The following is a 19,878-nucleotide window of genomic DNA, read 5'->3' on the forward strand; positions in this document are numbered from 1 at the left end:
GGCAGGATTGCAGCACGGGGGGGCCCGCACGCCCGGGGCAGCGACTCCTGTGGGAGCCGGTCTGTGGAGGACTCTGCTGGGAGAGGGGAACCGCGCTGGGACAGGGGAGCAGCGCCAGAGGTTCACCGGCCCCGAGGTGGCAGAAGCGGCAGCGCTGACCGCACCGCCATTCCCTGCCCCTGAGCTGCTGGGAGAGGAGGGAGGGATATCAGGGGCAAAGCTGAGCCTGGGAGAGGGAAGGGTGGGGGAAGGTGTTTTCAAATCATGGTAATGCTTCTCACTGCCCTACTATTGTCTGTTAAGTGTTGTTGTTAGTTCTGTGTTATGTTCTTTTTTTCTTCCCCTAATGAGTCTGTTTTTTGCTTGTGCCTTAAAGGACAAGGTCATCCCTCCGTGTCCTTATCTCAAGTTTCTGGGTCTTTTGCTTTCCTCCTCCTCAGTGCTGGGGGGTAATGGGGAAGTGAGTGACTGCGTGGTGCTCAGTTGCCCTCTGAGCTCAAACCACAACATTGTCCCAATCACCTCTTCATCTCAGGTTGTGCCTACTTGAATTCCTTCTCTAACTTTAAAAGAGCTTCCGCTTTCAGTAAGTGCCCTCCTTGCCCTACTTGAAAAATGTTCCTTGTACGTCACCCCACCTACCTTTGCACTGTTGCTTCTCCACTGATCTCTGCCACTTACCCCTGGAGAATTCATATGCAAAGCAGAAGTGAGTGCATCAGATGTGTTAAATGAATGCCAGTCAGAAAAATGAAGGCTCTCACATAAGAACCAGACACACTGCATGGCTATCCTGTGCATCCTATTTATCTGAATAGTTCGTATAGTGTGGTAAAGCAGTGAATAAAGGGGTGTTTGGGAAAAAACCTACTGCAGTGTTTCAGATAGGTAACACGTAACATGAAGCTGCTCCACACAGCTCCAGCACACGATTTTTATTAAACATCATGTTAAAGCCTTTTTTTTTTTTTTTTTCCTCCACACTACCTACTGGATATACCAGGCTCCCAACCACTCTGAATCTGTGTTATTTAAAGCTTTCAGCTGAACCCATCACATTCTCCCAAGTGGCAGCATGTACCCCTCTCTCTAGAACAAATTTCACATAGCCAATCCACCCGATGATGGAGAAGAGACTTAACTCAATGTTGTACATTTAATACTCTTCAAGTAACCTAAAGATTCTGTTTGTTGATTCACTCACAGCTGAAACAATAATTGTAACCACCATCAGATTCCCAGATGATGAGAGTCATTGCTCCAAGCAATAGGACAGGAATTAGAAGTGTATATAGAATAAAGTTGAGTAAACCAACAATTTTTCTGTGCCTAATAATTTCTCTATAAAACGCCATTGTTAAAGAACACCGAGATCTACTAAACATTATGGTATCTTTTAAAATAAGGTTTAGAAAAAGAGGGGATCGTGATTATCCCCAAGTGACTAAACAGACACCAATTACCCAGGGAAGAGGAGAGAGGAGAAACCATCAGATAATTCACAACATAACAGGATCTAAGCCGGCTTACATGCCTCCAATGCAGACTTGGATATATCCTCTTCTAGTGCATGAGGGAGTAATTTAAGTATTTTTGCATTTTAAAATTGCATAGAATTTATGCATAAGCAACAGCATAAAAAGAACAGATTTTATTTTCAGATGAAAGAATGAGGCAGAGAATATTAGCATCTCCCTAATAATTAAATAACCCAGACAGATAGCATTTCATCTTTAAAATTCAGAACAGACATCAGCTCATTAATCTTAACAATTCCTCTGTGAGGAATGAAAGAAAACATTTTTCAACTGACAGAAGCAATGAGGTTACAAGATTTAAGCCAAGTTCCTCCAAGAAACTAAATAAATTTAATAAGAACATGGTAAAATAAGAACATGAGTGTCCTCAAAAACAGCTTGGTCTTGAGGGCAGAGTGTCTTAGGATATAATGAAAACTAGATTCCTACAAGGCATCTCACAGGTGTGGAGAAACAGGGACTCCACCAAAAATCAAAAGATTAGTGTTTCAGAGGGTCTGGGGGAAAGAAGGTGAGAAAGGTGTTGAAGGTTCATCAACATAGGAACCCTCCTATCCCCCATATTGTTTGGTCATTGCCCTGTCAGATTCTGACACCTACCAGTAATAGATCACTCACTCACTGCAAGTAAATGACTCAAATCTAAGAAGCAATAAAACCATTTGTCTAACAAAAAAAATGTCATTGAATGTGAAATCACTAGTGCTCTTTATTAGCTTCAAAGTAGTCTTCAAAGCCCAGTTATTTATGTGTGGGCAGACACCTTTCCTTCCCTATTAATTTTTAAAGGAGCTACAGAGCACAAAGATGTTCTTGATCTATTTCCTTAAGCAATTACAGTAGTATGTTGATTTCATGCAAAATTTTATCAATTTAACTATTTAGAGATGTTGGCAATATACTTTTAGTGTTCTCTTCCCACTTCTGACAGGCTGCCCCTTTTCATCACACATCATGGGATCTACAAGTTCATTCTCACATCCTGTAGTTATGGAGCTTAGCAGTTTATCCTTACATGAAAAATCCAGTTAAAACACTGAAGCCTCAAATGATTTTTAGTACTACTCTTCTGTATTAGTATTCATTAGGGAGGAAAGTGTGCTAATAGGATAAAACATACTGAGAAATACTTACTCTAGTCCACGCAGTTGTTTCCAAACCAGCTTTCAGACAAACTGTGACTACAACATACTGCAAAAAAAAAAGAAAAAAGACAACTTCAGTAGTAACACACTCAAATTCAGAGGTGTTCAGGGCCCAATATCCCCTTTACACCTAAAATGTTACTACCATTTAGGTACCAGCCCAGGACCTTGGCAGTGTGGGATGGGGGAAGGGCAGAGCAGAAAATATTGTTGGTGCATTTCTGAAAAAAAAAAAAGATATGAAAGAAGAAGGGGGAAAAATCATGCATACAACAAATTTATTTTAGTTGTACACTTTCTTCTGGTTTACACCATTTTTAGAGGGTACAAAAAAGCTGTAAAGAAATTCTACCATTCAAAAATTGCTACAGTACACGAACTTACAGTGTAAACTATGTTTCCAACAAATAAATAGTCAATTCCCTGGCCATTTGTGAATACTGCATCTGAAAGAAAAAATGAAAAATTATCACATTTGTTGTCAATTTATCAAGAGAATGGGTGACATAAAGAGATTTTCAGGAGAAAATAACTGGTTCCAACCTTGCCTTTTAGAACATTTAAAAGCACTTTTAGAAGCTGTGAGGTAATAGTAAAGCAGAAGTTGTGCTAAGCCAGGCCTTGGACACAGTGCTCAGAGTGTATATCCACAGTCCTGGTTGCCAGAAGCCATCACAGCAAAATGGGAAGTGTTTGCCAGACCCTAATGTATATTTGCCTATAAGAGCTGAGGTATGTTAGTGTCACTTTTTCTATCGTTATCTGTTCTGTACTATTTATTGACACCTCTAGCAAATCCCATTATTTGCTGTGCCTGTGAAGAAAAAGCCTGTAAAACACCAGCTAATTTGTGGTGAAAGAGAGCCGACTTAAGAAAAACCACAAGAGTTTCATTTATAAAGGACACATGTAACATCTAAAATATCTTACTGAAGGTTAATTCAGTAACTGAGCAGCATTCAGTCTACACACGCCCTTTCACTAGTCAAGTGTGCACAAGGGTAAATACATGATAATCTATCATTTCAAAGTGCCAACCTTGGCAATACTTCAAATGTCTGTTTAGTCTTTCTTAGCTCTTGCTGAATAAAACTGGAACACCATGAAAGGACATTCGACAGCAACACTAATGCCAAATGAACTTGTACTTGTGGGACCTTTCGAGCATTACTAAAGCACAAGAAATATTGTTATTTTCACAGGTTTTAAGACAACTGATAGAGAAATACACAAACAGCAGGGATGAAAAAGGCTTAAGATAAAACCTTGGACCTGTTCCTAAATACATACTGCCTTGTAGAGCGCTTCTACTTACGAGAGTACTGTTTTGCTAGTGCTATTTGTAAAACTGGATCTGACATTCTTAAATTAGGGTCATCTACTTAGTTAACCATGTTCCAATAACATAGATCTCCAGGATGAGTAAGTTTTTAAGTCTATAGAGAAGAGTCCCTGACACCCTGACCTCTGTGGTGAATACTCTGCATAGCTTACAGGTAAAAAGACTAATATTTAGTCAGTGAAGTTACCCCAAATTACTTGGTATGGTTTTCTTCTTTAACAGCTACACAGCTGTGGTTGTCTCCAGAGAACTGACAGGTGGTGAATATTTTCCGTAAGTTGCTAGTTCTGTATTCCTGCATTCTTTTCTGTTTTGAACCCCAACTACTAAGAAACAGCAGCAGAATAGTCACTAACATTGCAACAGAAGCTAAAGCCCAAGACAGCTTGGTTAGGAATTGGTTTGGTTCCTAGCCACTAGCATCTCCATCAGCTCAACTCTTCCTCTAGTACACTGTAGTTTCAGGCATTTACCACATCATTCAAAAATACACATCAAGTTTTAACAGTCACTTTGCTCTAGTGTGAATAAAAAAGGTGAAGAACACTAGAGAATTGAGCCTTCCATGTCCAATGAACCCTGCTGATGCCAGAAGTCTCAGTTCATTAAGAAAAACAGATGTCAAATACATATCAGTTTTGCTAGATCTAGAATAAACTGACACAATGACTCTGCCAGTATACTGCTCTAGCACATCACAGTGCACATTTGAATAATAGACTGATTTTTGGTGTAAGTCTCAGTTTTTTTTAAAGTTACATTTTAATGCAGTAAGTTAATGCCTTCTTTTCAGTGATTTCCATGACCTTCCACTTTAGGAGGCTAAGCGGTCCTGAAAGGAATGGTATTTCTGTTAATGAGAACAGCAGGACACTCAGTGAACATTAGTTTCTAAAGCTATACAAGTGCCCATTCATGGACTGTATGTACTTCACATTCTAAGGAACTCAAGAGGTTAAAAAACATCCCAGTGTGAATGGCACATTTCTGTCTCTGCCACCAAAATCCCTTTTTCACTTGGAAATACAAAGGAACTGGAAAATTCAATATCTACTCTCTTTGGAAAGCACACTAAGCAACCCATTGAAAGAAACTCCAAAAGTTACCATTTGAGCAGGTGAGCATTCAAGTCTTTTATAATTGCTGACATTAAAAATACATTATCTATTTAGGAATTAGTTAGAAAAACATTTATAGGAGACTAAACCAAAACCTGTATTTTTCTTTAACTGCAACCACCATCAGCCTAAAATTTCTGTAGTTGGATTTAAAGAAGAGCTATTCAAGATTAATATGTGTCAGAAATAGTGCAAGAGAACAACAAAACCCATCAAATCAAAACAAGAAGCGATCAACCATAAAAACCCCTCTCCTTCAGAGCTGAAACGAGCTCCTATCCCACATATGGAAGAAAGGGAAGTCACTTTTTTTATGGTCCACCAGACAGCACATGAAGCTGCCATTGAGGATACAGTACTGACATCTTACTCAGCTAGGTAGGGAAACATGAACCTGCCTCCCATAAGTATCTTTACCATCATGCCTCTGATGGAAGCATTTATCTTTCCTCCCTTGCCACTTTCTTTCACCCCCTCCACAATTAATCCATCCTGGAGCTGAGGAGGTTTTCTTGAAATTAGTGTTTTCCAGAAAAAACTAAATTTTTGAAAAATTTATGATTTTAGCTAAGCATTATTCCCACCCTGCTAACCCCAAAATTTTTCATCTGATCTAGTCCTATTTCTTATAACAGAAAAAGAACAGACTTGCAATGTTTTTTCCTGTCCACACAACTATATTGTAAAGCCAGGTAAGAACCATATGGCATTTACTGTTCCCTGAAACACCATGTGGCTGCATTACCTTTCATGGAAAGCGAAACTTCATTAAGTCTAATTTGTACCAAAAAAAGTGTAATTTCTGCAGCATCTCTGACTTTGATCTAGTCTACTTCCATTCTGGCAAATTAATTTTTTCCACAGACTTCAACAGTAGTGAAATCTGTCTATTTTATCCTACTTTTTACAATACTGTGTTATGGAATGGGAAAGGTCCAACAAGATATAAAGCAAGTGGTTGTAATGCAGCTGCCGTGTAAAAACTTGAGATCTCAACCCACTACCAAAAAAAATAAGGTATTTTATAGAACATTATTCAGTATCCGAGTAAGACTTTTTGGCAAAGAAGCATTTTAATTTTTCATGTATTAAAGTCACTATATGAACAGTAATTATATTAAATTAGAGTAAGTTCTGAAAGCCACTAGATAACTACCCAAGTTTAGCAGCTATAGCCTACTGAACTGTCTGTCAGCATTATTTTCTTGGGACTTGTCACGACCTCCCATTCTGCAAACACACTGGCTCTGTAAGACTGAACATCAGTTACTGACGTAAGAAATAATGAAGCCCTTACCATGCTCCAGCACTTTCAGTGGAAACCAGAAGAGAATGATGGAATGGATGAGGGCATTGATGCAGTGACCCCAGAAAACCTGAGGGAAAACAAACCAAGTCATCAGTAAAGTCCAAAACTCTTGACCTCTCTCTAACTGCTAACAAACACTTCATTGTGTAATTTAGAGTCAGACAATGTTTGTCCTGAAGTGAAATACCTCAACTTCTGCAGGATCTATTTCCTCCTACAATTTCTGCTCTTTCACAAGAAAACACTGGTCCAGTTGGATCATTTTATTCTAACAACTTAAAACAGGCTAGCATGCTTGCATTTTAAGATCTTTATCACCATGCAGCAGATGGAGTCACTGCTTTTTAATAACCTCAAAGAACGATCTTTAAAAGTTCAGTTCAGTACTATGAAATGTTCTTTTAAACAGGCAAATACTTTGTGCCCCACGATTTTTACCTTAGAGATAATGCTGTTTTGCACAAACTAGAGCTTTACGTACTCTACAACTTAATTTCTAAAGAAGAAAAAAAAAATCGTCCAGCTTCCTTGATTCAAAAGTACTTTTAGATGTGCCTGTTATGCAATAACGACAGAATTCCAAATTATGGCATTTTCCAGCATTTAAATAGAAAAATGAAGTAAAATGTGTTCTTCAAATCTCAAAGTCCAAATAAACCGATTCAAATTTTATTTTCCAAAAGGACTATGAGAATAGAGCTATACTATTTGTGAAAAAGGGCCCTAGTAGACAGCATTATGACAAGTTGCATATTAAATAAAATCCAGGTGATGTTATCCAGTTCTTATGAAAGTGGTAAACTCACCACTTATCTGTAGTTGTGAATTGAAAAATCATACTTTGATTCAAAGTAGGATTTCTATCCAAGTTTGTGGATATTTCAGGACCAGTTTCAGCTGAAGCCATAGCAGAAAATCCTTATTTAAAAAGAAGGGCTGCTTTATAAAAATATAGTCCCTTAAAAAGAACTGTGAGGCAAAACAATCTTGATCTCAGTGGCTAGCATAAAGCAGAAGTGACAGTGGGAAATAAGTTACTTTAAAATAAGAAGGACCTGAAAAATAAGAATGCTTATGGTTAAAGAAACAGGTTTTCCCTTACCCTTGTGTTGAACCCATCTGCATTTTGTGTAATTTTGTATAACTGTGGAAATCTAAGCATGCTATCTTGAGTACATGATCGTTCAAAAATTCCCAGAGTAAAGGGTGGCAGTGCTGTGAAAATCTGCAAGGAAAGCAAATACTAATTAAAAGCAGCTATTAGTTTAGATCTCAGATAATATTTCAATATCTAGACAATAGCAAAATTCCCACAGACTTCAGTGAAGACTTATTACCAACCATTATTTGACATAATATTCAAATGTCCAAACAAGTCCAAACATGAATTTCAGCAATTCATAACTCTCACTGACTTCTGAATAAAAGAAACATGCAAGAAAATTTGTACTATTAACCAGTTAGCTTAAACCAAGAAGTTAAACAACATTAGTTTCTGATGTACCAGCTAGTCTAGCAAGCATAAAACACATCAGACTGCAAAGGAAAGACAACATGTACTTTCTGAAAATAGCCTTGTGGGAATGGGTTCAAACATAGCTGCAGTTGTGGCCGCAATTAAATATGTATGTAATATGCTTAACCAAATCTAAGTTTACAGACAAAGCAAATGTGGAAATCACATTCAAAAAAAAATTCTACTGAAAAACAAAGGCTATTCTGTATTATAGTACTTTGGGGATCCTCCAGGCAGCCATGAACTGATAGGAACAAATTAACTGCAGCATGCGTCTGTGCTATGGGCAGATGCTTAGATGACCAAGCCTCAGAAGCTTTCCAGGAGAAGCAGCAGGACACTTTGCCAGAAGCAGAGTAAATTGGCCTCTGCTGAGTCCCACATTGCTGCTCTTAAAGTGTTTCCAGGATCTGAGGCAGCTCATTTAAAGCCAGCTTAGTTACCCATGTTTCTTGTAGTCTGCAGTGAAGGCACCTAGTGAAAATAATCCCAGTGTGCATATCTGAACACTAAACTTCATTTACTTCCTTTTACATTAACAGTTTATATCAGAAAAGTAATTTTTAAATTTTTAACAGTTTGAGAAGTGTTCCTGAAGTTAAAAAAGAGCATGAAATGATGAACTGTTTCTAGAATTTATGCATGTTTGCAAAAGTTGGGCTGTGGTGCCCACCAGAAGTGAGCTGGCAGTCAGGGAGTAGACAAAAAGCATCACAGAAAACTAGAGACTAGTGAGAAACAGTAATTACATCTCTAGATCCAACTGGGGATGTGCTGCTTTTGCTCATAAGTGATAAACCTGATAGTTAAAGTGGCAGCAAGCTTGGGGTAAGGAACTGAGATTAAGACGACTGGTCCAATGTATTCCAAAAAAGGGCATGTTCTCATAGAGCTTTAAGGTATTTCCCCAGGTCCCATGTTCATTGGGGGCATTTACATTCTCACTTGAAGTAAGTCTTCTAATGTTTTTGTTTGTGAAGGTAAACCTCCAACATGAACCAGTGCAAAAGCAGGAATTAGAATGCTACTATGATTTCCTACACTTAATATTTTAATGAGACTACTAATGAAATAAAGGGTTAATCTGCACAGAGGAGAAGGTGCATTTTAAAATCTAACCCCTTCGAAGTGTGGAAGCACTTGATTCTTTGTGAGTCCATGTGTTCAGTTCTAATTTTTGAAATTACAGACCTTACAAAACAGGAGTTAATTTCTACTTCACTCATTCTAAAAGATAAATTTCATCCATAAGTTCTATATAGCATAGGAAGATCCATCAAATCAGGTTTAAAGATAATAGATGCAAATATCTAAAGACCAATGACAAACTGAGTAACAGTCAGGAAATTAGGGCAAAGAGAATCAAGGGAGTGGAGGATCCCTGAATAACTATATTCCACAAAGAATATGAAATCTTATGGAATATAAGCATTTGTGCCATCATTTTTAAGATTAGTGTGACAGAAGTTAATAAGTGTTTCCATTAATACTATGCAGTGATAGACATAACTTGCTGACTTTCTCTGTATTACCATATATTTGGAATGAGTCTTCTTAAAGCAAAAAATTAAATTTCCTCCGTCGAAAGAGAAATGCAAAGGATCTTTCAACACTGACAAAGTGTCCCAATGGCTTACAAATCCAGACACCAGGCCTGTAACACCAGACACCATCTGTAACATTACAAAGTGTTACCACTGCTGAAAACACAAGCACAGGTCTATGAAACTTGTTCCTAGAGATCCTTCAGACTTTAATCAGTATTAAGTATTTTTGACTGAAGTGGTAAAGTCATGTGTCACAGTGCGGCACTGTGCAGATCACAGTGAAAATCAGAAATCACTTCTAGACTGACACATCCTGCTCTTGGCTGAAGTGAAAAATGCTGGTGACACAGCAATGCTACTTCCTGTGCTGTACTTAATGTAGCATGAGTCAAGCCAAATCATCTGGGCATCTAACTGTTACAGAGTGTGAGAAAAATGAAATCAACACTGTTAAGATTCTCTATCTATTTTGAACATGAACAGCCAGCAAAATATTCAGTACAAATGACTGAAGATGATTTCAAAAAGGAAATTAAATTCCATCTAAAAGCTGCAGAGTTTTATGGAGCTTATATTATGCCAAACATGTATTTTTAATGAATTTTCCCAAATTTATTTTTGCAATAAAACCACCATCCAAAATGAATTTTATCCACCTTGAGTGGATTCAAAAGGGCTTTTACAAATGAACTCACCTTTTCTGACATACACCGAAAGATAGTTACCTATGAGAAATGGCACACAGCAAAATAATATACAAGTCCCAAGCACTATCAAGTCAAAACATGTAGCACTTACCACATTATACAGACCAATACACCATCGCTCAAATAAGATCTGCCCAGAAAATCCATTAACGAAAGCAAACCAAAGCTGAAACAAAGACAAGTTACAAGAATCTTTAGATTACTATTGCAGTACATGTTTTTATTTACAGTGGAGAAGGAGGATGTGGAACACAGACCACTGTGTGGAGACAGCAGCTTGTCACGCTCTAAAAATAATTCTCAGCAGTGCCAGGCAGCTATTCTCTTCTGAAGTTTTACATTTTTAAATACTGCCAGAGTACTGCTTATTTAAAATAAAATAGGTGATGGAGAAATTTGCTGTATTTGCATCATTACTATAAAAAAAAAAAAATGGCCTCAACCTATTTCAAAATGCCTATTCCCAACAAATTAACATGCCTGAAGCCAGAAGTCAGCTGATTTTTTCCATCATGGTCAGCAAGCACCAGAATTTTCAAGGTAAGTGTGTTTTGATGGATGCTCTGTCCTGTTTTTACAGTCTTAGAAATACAGTGATACCAAATTGTTACATGATCATATTTACATTACAATTTTATTGTCTACATGTTGTGAACAAACTATGTATTTAATAATTAAACAGTAAAAGAGGATGCTCAAAGAGACTGTGGAGTCTCCACTCTTTTACAAGTTTACAAACTTATAAGCAAGCCCTTGAACAACCTGGTTTGAATTTCGTGTTCATCCTACTTTAAGCAAGAGGTTGAACTTGATGGCCTCCAAGTTGCTTTCCAACCAAGGGGACTCTGTAACACTGCAATCTCGGAAAACTGCTGTAAGATGCAGTGCATAAACAAACTCTTCAGCATTTCCTTAGACCTACCTTCCTTGAGCCTACTTCTTAACTTGTTTAAGCGGCTTTTGGAAGCAAGAACTGCTTTACTAGGTTGGAACAAAGTTGCTTACTCAGTGGACACTGAAAGAATCTTAGGAAAAAATATAAGAAGGGAAATAATTATCTTTTCCCAAGTAAATTGGAAACTGGAAGATTAATCAGCAGTTAAAGGGCATTCTGAAACAGTTTGCATGTGAATCATAATGAAGATTGATGTGAATTAGGGGCTGTACTACCTTTTAAAATCCATGCTGCACCATGGTACTTGGTTCAAAATTCATTCAACATTGTGTGTGGGAATGCTTGCCCTCTCCACTCTCTTTCAACAGGTTTTGTCTTGCATTTATTTTACCAGTTCACATTGCACTGGATGCACTAAGTATTGCAGAGCAGTCCAGTGATGCTCACGCCTGTTCCCTTCTGAGGAACAGGCCTCTCACGCCTGAGAGCCCATGGCACTCACAGCCAGGCATCTTTTCTGACACCATTCTGTCACTCATATATAGCAGCACTCTCCTATTGGCATCATTTATTCCTTGGCTCACTTGCTCAGTATTAGTGTCCTAGCAAAGCACCTCAGACAACAATTAGTTAACTCTATGTCGTATGTCTCCTCTGCTCCCACCCAAAAGGGATATAGACTAATCTGAAAAGACAACAAGAGAGTACAACAAGACTGCATCAAGACCTACAACTGCTCTCACAGATGCAATATCTGAACAGACTAGGAGTCTTCAGCATGGGACAGATGCAATTTAAGGGAAGATGAAAATATTTACAAGATGGGCAAGAGTAACAAATAGCTGTTCAAACAGGTACTGCTGCAAGACATTAGATTAGCAGGCTACACAGAAAAAGTGAAATGTTTTTACACAATACATGGTTGATCTATGGAACTGCCTGCCAGATGATGCTGTAGATGCAAAAAGCAATTAGAAAAAAAAACAATGGAAGGAAAGCTGGAGGCCAGATGAGTTTGCCAGAGAACTACCACTGTTCACAGAACAACAGAGACCAGGTTAGTTGAACTCTTATTCTGACCCTCTACAGCTATTCTTACATCTATAATTTTAAACAAGAATGGTGATATAGATGATCATTCCAATGCACTCTCACTGTTCAAGTGAGAAGCAATGACACTGATCTCAACTCACTTGCTTATAGATACACCTTAAAGAGTAGGCCAGCTATTTAAACTTATTTCCTATGATTTTTTTAAACATTCAGCTGCTCTTTCTAGTAGGGAATTTCTGTTTCACCCTATATTATTCTGAAGTTTGCACTCTTCTATACCTGCTGCCCTTCTTGCAAGCTTGTAGTTTAGAAGTGCCTTTGTAAACCTTCATAATAGCCAACAGTTTAATTTCATTTCCATTTAGCTGAAATGTATCAACCTAGTATAGACTACAATATACTTCTCTGGGTTCCTAAAAAAATTCCTCTTTCTTTCACATTGTCAATCATGCATTAATTTAACCGAAATAAGCATTTAAGTGTTCACTTGTCCAGCTCTGTCCGAATAAAGGGCAGAAGGAAGACACATTCTACATTGCAACTTCTGCCCTCACTTCTACTTTTTTGATACTTTGAATAACTGTGCTCTAAATCTCACTCTAGAGACTCAATTAATGGCCCAAAGTAGCATACTGGCCAATCTCACTCTCACACTTCTGAGTGTTACAATCATATGTATACCTCAGCTCTTCAAATGAAGGGTATGATAGATACTGGGTGCAAAGCCTGAGGTCCCAAAAACCACAACAATTAATTTGGAGCTGTCAGGTAAGGAACTTGAGGGTTTCTTCTCCTAGAAAGAAACAGAGCTTTAAACAAGCATATTCCCATGTATTTAGCAATGGCCATCTAGGCATTTATCATCTCCAGGCTTCTTGCAATTAACTGCAACTATGAATGAGGGCAGCAATCCTAGAAAACATAAATAGCTCACAAATCAGAAACTTGTCTGCCTAGCTGGCAACCTCAGCCTGTGCTCTGCTCAGTTTTCTAGATCCCACTGGGCAAAGCAAACTTCAAAGGTTTGGTAGCAAATGTTGAGGCCTTTTATGACATTGGCTCATGCTACTTAGGAAATCATTGCTTTCTGAAACCATAGCTGCCCACAACTAGTCCTCCAGCAACAGACATTTCTGATTTTCCATTAAGAGGGTAAAACATAGCAGTCAGGCTTTGTGTAGCTGGCCCATAGCTAAAAGAAGAGCCCCAAACCAGGTAAACCTAACATCTTAAGATTCACATTTCCCAACAAAAATATTAGTAGTAATGAAGATACAATCATATAAAACTTGGAAAAAGCAAAGTTCTTAAGGTGCCTTACAAAGCAGCAGACTGTCAAAGTGGAAAATACCCGTTCAGCAACACAAATCCTTCTACTCAAAGTTCCTAGCACAACTGGGTGATGCAGAATTCATTGAAGACCCTGCTAAAATCACCTTGAGATCAGTCAATTACTATAGGAGAATATGGAGATGGATGTGTCTGACTGCAGTAAATAGGTATCTGTATTTCACTATCTTTAGTCTTCTGCAGTGTGTTTCAACATAGAAAGACTTTTCTACAGAAAAGTTATCTCATTATTTCAAGGCTGCTATGACTTAGATGGGCAAGAACTAACATTCTGAAAGTTCAATGTTCTGGTATTTCAAAAGCCAAATTGGAACTATTTTTCTTTTGGCAGGATTCACATAGGTGAAAATTAGAACTGAGAATATTCCCAATGCTTATGCAAGTCTGTGTGTACCACGTGCTCCAAACAGAGGGCAAAAGTTACGACACAATGAAAACTAATGGCTATGCTTGCCTTTTCCAGAGATTCACATTATCAAATGCCAATTGACAGAGAGAATGTCGTATACTGCTTCAATATCTTAATGTCAAGAGTAAATCAGATACTCTGCATAAAATACAGATTTATTTAGAATTTAACACAAGCCTTAAATTGCCACGCATGGTTTACAGACCAGCTGTTTGTAGAGAGAATATGGTATTGTTTAAAGTCAAAGAAAAAAAACAACCAAACCAAACAAACAAACAACACCAAAAAAACCCCTCCACCTCAACATTCCTGTTAACAAAAATACTAAATATACTTGAAGTTGCAACAATCCATGCTTGACTCAGACTTGGTAAGCTGGTAGGAAGACTTGCCAAGTCTGCCTGGCTTGCCAAGCTCCAGGGGTTTGCAGGGCTCAAGTCCAGTACTGCTCTGAACAAATGGACCCAAAGTTATTAAAGCACTTTTCTGGCTGGAAAAAAAGAAACCTTTTCACTATAACTGTTACCTGGCTGCCAAAAAGCTGGAAAAGCTTATTTGTAACTCAGCTACAAAATATATATGTTTCTCCAAAGGAACAAGAGGCCCAATTTAAATGTAAAGAAATTCAGACCTAAGGCTGAAATCTGGGTTGATATATTGCTGTGCTTTATTATAGCAGATATTGCAAAGATCTGAAACCAGTAGGTATTGTGCGCAGAGAGAAGTGGAACATCTTGCAAACTGAAAACTAGCCCATGTTTCCTGACTTGAAGTGTGGCTGCATTCTTTAAATAAGAAACCCCACTGCTGAAGCACTTGATGCCAGCTGTGATGTGGGCGCTTTGCCACTAGAAGGGTGGGAGGGAGTGGAAATCAGACTGCTGCCTCCTTCTAGAGGTCAACAAAAGCCAACAGATGGTAATACTTGGTTAATATGAACTTGAGCTGCAGGCAAACTGAGGATCTTGAGGTAAAACAGTCCTGCACTGCTGTTTTGAGCCACACAGCCTCTCCACCTGCTCTAGAATATGTTTTGAGAAAAGATCAAGTATTATGTTCAAAAAATATTCCCACTTGAGCAAGTTAGAAGGCAATTTTAATTGCATTATTGCTTCATGCATAATTACCACAGCATTAATGCCTGAAATAGTAGGAACTAATTTATTTAAGTGCTCTAAGGCACTGGGATAGCAAATCATCTATTCTAAACGTGTATATTTATGAAGTCTTGATAACAGACAACTTAACAAGTACTAGAAATATTTTCCCAATTCTGCTAAAGGGCACAGAAAGCTAATGTAGTCAGGGTATCAACAATTGCCACAGGCACCAATTACAGCCAGGCTGGATGCCTTTACTATTCAGAAATGAGTTAAATTCTCAAAATACCCTTTCTCAGCACACACACACATTTTGCATGTTTTTACCAGATAGGCTCATTTACAGTTTGCCTAATAAAGCAGGTTTGTGCACCTCCTGTGCAGTTCATTAATAATTTATTCTGATTAAAAAAATCTTTCATTACAAATGTGTCTCCCAATGCCAGGCTCTTATTCCTGCCCAAATGCATTGCACACAGCCTTAAAATAATCCCTTCATTAGAGAATTTATAGCACTGATTTTATAATATAGGTGAAGAGTCTTATTAGTAAGATTTAACAGAGCATGCATGGCTGCCTGAGATTCACTTGATTTGCCCAGGCATAATATGCCAAGGCATATTTCCCTTGCTCCTTTTATTCCCCCTACTGTTTATTAACTCTTTGCTGAAAGCAGATCAATATTGTTCGTTGAAAAGTATTTGCTGTGCATCCCAACCAACTGCCCATTTAAGCCTAAAAATCATCTCCCATCCTCTCCACAGTGTTAAGAATTATTTTTAAAAGTTTCATGCTGCTTTGTCTCAAAAAAAATTCTATATGAATTTACTGTAAAGTCTGGTCAGATAAACAGATATCAAAGCAACTGATACAATAGAGATTTCCCAGCTTGAAATGATAGTTCATTAAATAAGCTTGAACAGCTGTTATTTCTTCTATTGCTGACTAGAGATAGTTTATACTTCAACATAGTAAAGAGCATAGTTTTATCAGCTTCATCTTTCTCTGTTTATATGAGAGGCATATGAAGAAAATTTGATTTCTTCCTTATAAAAGTTGTTTCCATGTTCTTCTCTAGCCGATCAACTGTCGACATACTTCCTCCAAAGCACAAGTAGCATTCAACAGGAGAGGCAAGCACGGAGCAGAACAGAAGGGAGAGGTGGTGTGATAGGTAAGAAAACCATCAACCCACAGTTTACACAGACTAGCAATTCTTACAGTTTAAATCCTCAGAATAATTCTGAACACTTTAAAATTAAGTAAGAATTAGCAAACCTGTTTTTTTCCTCAGTGGTTACCATTAGATAACAATCACGTTTCTTGCCCCAGGATTTTTGAGCGTTGTGAAAAGACACCAGATGTGCAGATGACTATACAGTATACATCAAAGGACCTAGCCATTAAGACATGAGAAGACTGCCTCTTCCAGCAACATTTGACCCTGATATACTGATTCATGTGTTTAAAAAACCCAACAAAACATAGCAGGCCATGCAAACTCCTTTTATTCACAGTGGGGTAGTGTTTATTTTTTTGTGTGTGTTGACTTACATTAATATCTAATCAAGTACACCAAATTATGCATTTAATATTTACATCACCAGCAAAATGAAGATGGAGCCATTAGAACAAATTTAAGAGCTGTAATGTGACTTTTTTTTAATCTTATGAAACCAAGTAGAGAAAGGGCAGGATATTCCACCAGTTCTTTTAGTCTGAAGTGTTCTAGGCACTCTGTTTCTCCAGCACACTAACTGTTGCAGAAGCAAGCCTATGGTACTGTAATTAGAAATGGCCTGTGTTGCCAAAGGGCAGATGTACTTGCCAAAAGATGCGGTTAAACTCTGCAGTTCCTCAGAACATTTCCCTTCTACAAATAAGAGCCAGCTCTATTCTGAATTTATTTTTCATCCTTCCTTACGTTTTCTGGAGTCTGAAGAAAGCTGACACTGTTACACTAAGGTTGTCTCATCATGTATATAGGTGACACCACTCGCATACTGACTTCCAAAACATCAAATGAAAAAACAACATTGCTCAGGACATGTCAGTCAAGCCCCATCAGCATGCAGAGTTTCAGCATGCCTGCATAGTTGCAGGGATCCAAATCACAGTCAGAGCAAGATGATCAAAACTGATGACTTTGGGAAGTCACCCATCATTATTGTACAAAGCCAGCAGAGTGTCCAGCTCTGGCTGGAAGTCAGGCTGAGACAGCTGGAAGATGCCAGCTGAGAGGAAACAAGGCAGGAGTTTGTTGGCTACATCCTCCCCCCATCCTTGTTCGGGGAGTGAGGTGGGCTCAGCTGCTTGGTTGGCAAGCTAGAAACATCATGCCAGGCCACTGTCTGCTGCCAAGCAATGGAAACCCACACTATGAACTCCCAGTACTATCAGTCGTCTTTTACAAAACAAACATTACTCATCACACTTCTTTCTTTAGCAAAAAGAGAGCAGCTGTAAAGAAAGGTTTCCACTGACATGGAGGACATGCTTATGTACACAGCAGCAGCAATGGCAGTGTTGGAACCAATTCAGTAACATTAACATTTTGGGGTTTTGTTTTTTTTGCTTCTAGATCTGCCTAATCAGCTTCTTTAACTGTCCTTGAGACCTAGCACATCACTGTGGAACTGAGAAGTACAGTATGACTATTAATAGCTTGGCATGTATTAATGAGAATTTATGGTATCTCCTCAGCATGTAATCACCCTAGACTAGTCTTGATACAACTTTATGACTGTGTAATTGACCCACATCTCATATAGATAAGGACACGCTATTACATGGTTTTAAGTGGCCTACTGGCTTTTCTGAAGCTAAGCAGTATCTTCAATCAATGATAAAGTAATACAAGTGCTTTGGGTTAGTAATTCTTAATTTGTTCTCTAGTGCTGAAATAATTGGATTAAAAAAAACCCATAAACTTAAGTATTTATATTAATAAGTGAGGAAACATCAACAGTTTCATGTAATATATCCACCAGAAGTTTTGCTAAGCACTTAGAATCCAGTAATAAAAATTATGTCAGAAAGCAAGAAATCAGCATTTGAAACAGAAGATTAGGGAACCGTGGAAAAAAGAATGCTACTACTGTTACCCAAGTAAGGGCAATGAAAGGGAAAGAAAGCACAGAAAACAGTTACAGAAAAGATCAACAGACTAGCAAATTTGGTATTGGATGTACAAGCAAATGGAAAGCCAATAAAACACAGTGTTCCATAAGCGAAGCCTGATAATGCCATGAGTCACAAGTGAGACTAAACCCACCAAGGCTCTTCACATCTGAGGTGTGCACTAGAGTTCACTGCAGCCTGAGTAAAGCACACCACCACAGACCTGTAACAATGCATCTTATAACAAAACAAGAATATAGAGAGAGCAGAAGCTTTAACACTAATCTGGACCCAGAAATTACCATACAAAATACAAAAAAACCCCACATCCACAACAAAAAACCCACAACAAAGTTAATATTGTGTACATTTGGGAAGGGGAGTGTGGGAATGTCACAAACCAGTATCTAAATAGCCACACTGGTTGCCTGTAGACTTGTGGAGCTGTACCTCTGAGACACTAGTCTCACTCAAGCTGGAGCTGGCCTTATTATAACACACATTGTCACATATAGGTAGGTACATGCCCTGAAGTGACCAACAAGTAATCTGTTTCTCCAAAGTCATAATATCCTGTTTTCATATGAAGTTAGCTGAAAGAAAACATAATCCTAAACCCAGTCCTCAACCATGTAGTACCCCAGGACAGCATCACAACAATGAACACAGGAATATACAGTGAAGATTTCTTTGAATCACTAACTTTTTAGGGGTAAAGGTTATCAGGACAGAGGAAAATAAAATTGAATTAGAAAAGTAAACATGTAGAATGCTGTAATTCATTAAGAAAATGGTGCTACATTTGCTCTTAGCTTGCTTCCTCCTACAGCATTGTGGAGCTGGCAGTTTCCATTTAGCCTATATGTAGCTTAATGAAGCAGAGAGTTCCCAATTACATACAAATGCATTCGCTTATGCCTGCACATGGTACAAAGGGCACTCAGGATAAAAAGTGATAAGGAGATCAATATTCATATAACTTAGCTAATGCAGTTGTGCATTCTTATTTCTTGGATATGAACCAAGGCAGTGTCTTATAGTAATTAAAACTATTTCAAGATTTCCAAAGACCAAATGCATTCCCAGTACTGACTGAATAAAGCTGATGGTGAGCAAGACCCTGACTGTCACTACTAAGCTCCTATTTTACAGGGCATTTCACTTCAATCCTTTCCCTTCTTTTATTTGCAGAAGTCCCTTATGTTACACTTACAAATGAGGGTTTGTAGATTTTGCTTTTCTTGTCACCACATAAATGAATTATTCTGCAGAGCTGCTGAATTAAGTGTAATAGGAGCAGTACTGTAGCAAGGTCATTTTAGGTCTGGAACTGCAGTCCCCTTAGGATTCCCTATTATGGCTACACGAACTGCCAGGTTCCCCTTGAAAGTCTGTTTTCCTCCCTATGAAATAAAATTCAGTCTCTGTAAGCCCTTGTATTAAGCTACTTTTATCCAGGAAGGTTACATAAAGTTTGCTGACAGCTTGGAACCCAATGAAAATAGCAAAATGTGCAACAGAAAAGCCAGACCACTACAGAAGCTATGGCTCATCTTCTGTCTTACTGACAGGAGTAAACCTTTACAACACTAATCCCAGGAGCATCCCGTGTTTCTGATTACCCACCACTCTATTAGCATTGTAGCACAGGGACAACCTATTCTAGCCATCTAAAAAGCTCCCTAGTACTTATCTTACATTTGTTCCATTTTTATTTATTAATATAACC

General features: G+C 38.2%; 1 protein-coding gene across 3 annotated transcripts in view; it reads right to left on the reverse strand.

Moving 5' to 3' along the window:
- ATP8A2 (ATPase phospholipid transporting 8A2) overlaps positions 1 to 19,878 on the reverse strand; it is a 311,681-nt gene that overhangs the window by 102,618 nt on the left and 189,185 nt on the right. For all 3 annotated transcript variants that reach the window (XR_003398887.1, XM_026853409.1, XM_026853419.1), the window contains exons 28-32: positions 10,314 to 10,388; positions 7,555 to 7,677; positions 6,441 to 6,519; positions 3,068 to 3,129; positions 2,673 to 2,729 (exon numbers count right to left, since the gene is read on the reverse strand). Coding sequence is in view for 2 of the 3 variants with exons in the window: in XM_026853409.1 (XP_026709210.1) it covers positions 2,673 to 2,729; positions 3,068 to 3,129; positions 6,441 to 6,519; positions 7,555 to 7,677; positions 10,314 to 10,388 (396 nt within the window). In the remaining variant the exon portion in view is untranslated. The remainder of the gene's footprint in view (positions 1 to 2,672; positions 2,730 to 3,067; positions 3,130 to 6,440; positions 6,520 to 7,554; positions 7,678 to 10,313; positions 10,389 to 19,878) is intronic.

The sequence above is a fragment of the Athene cunicularia genome (genome assembly GCF_003259725.1).
Source record: "Athene cunicularia isolate RWA chromosome 1 unlocalized genomic scaffold, athCun1 chr1_part1, whole genome shotgun sequence".
Taxonomy (NCBI): Eukaryota; Metazoa; Chordata; class Aves; order Strigiformes; family Strigidae; genus Athene; species Athene cunicularia.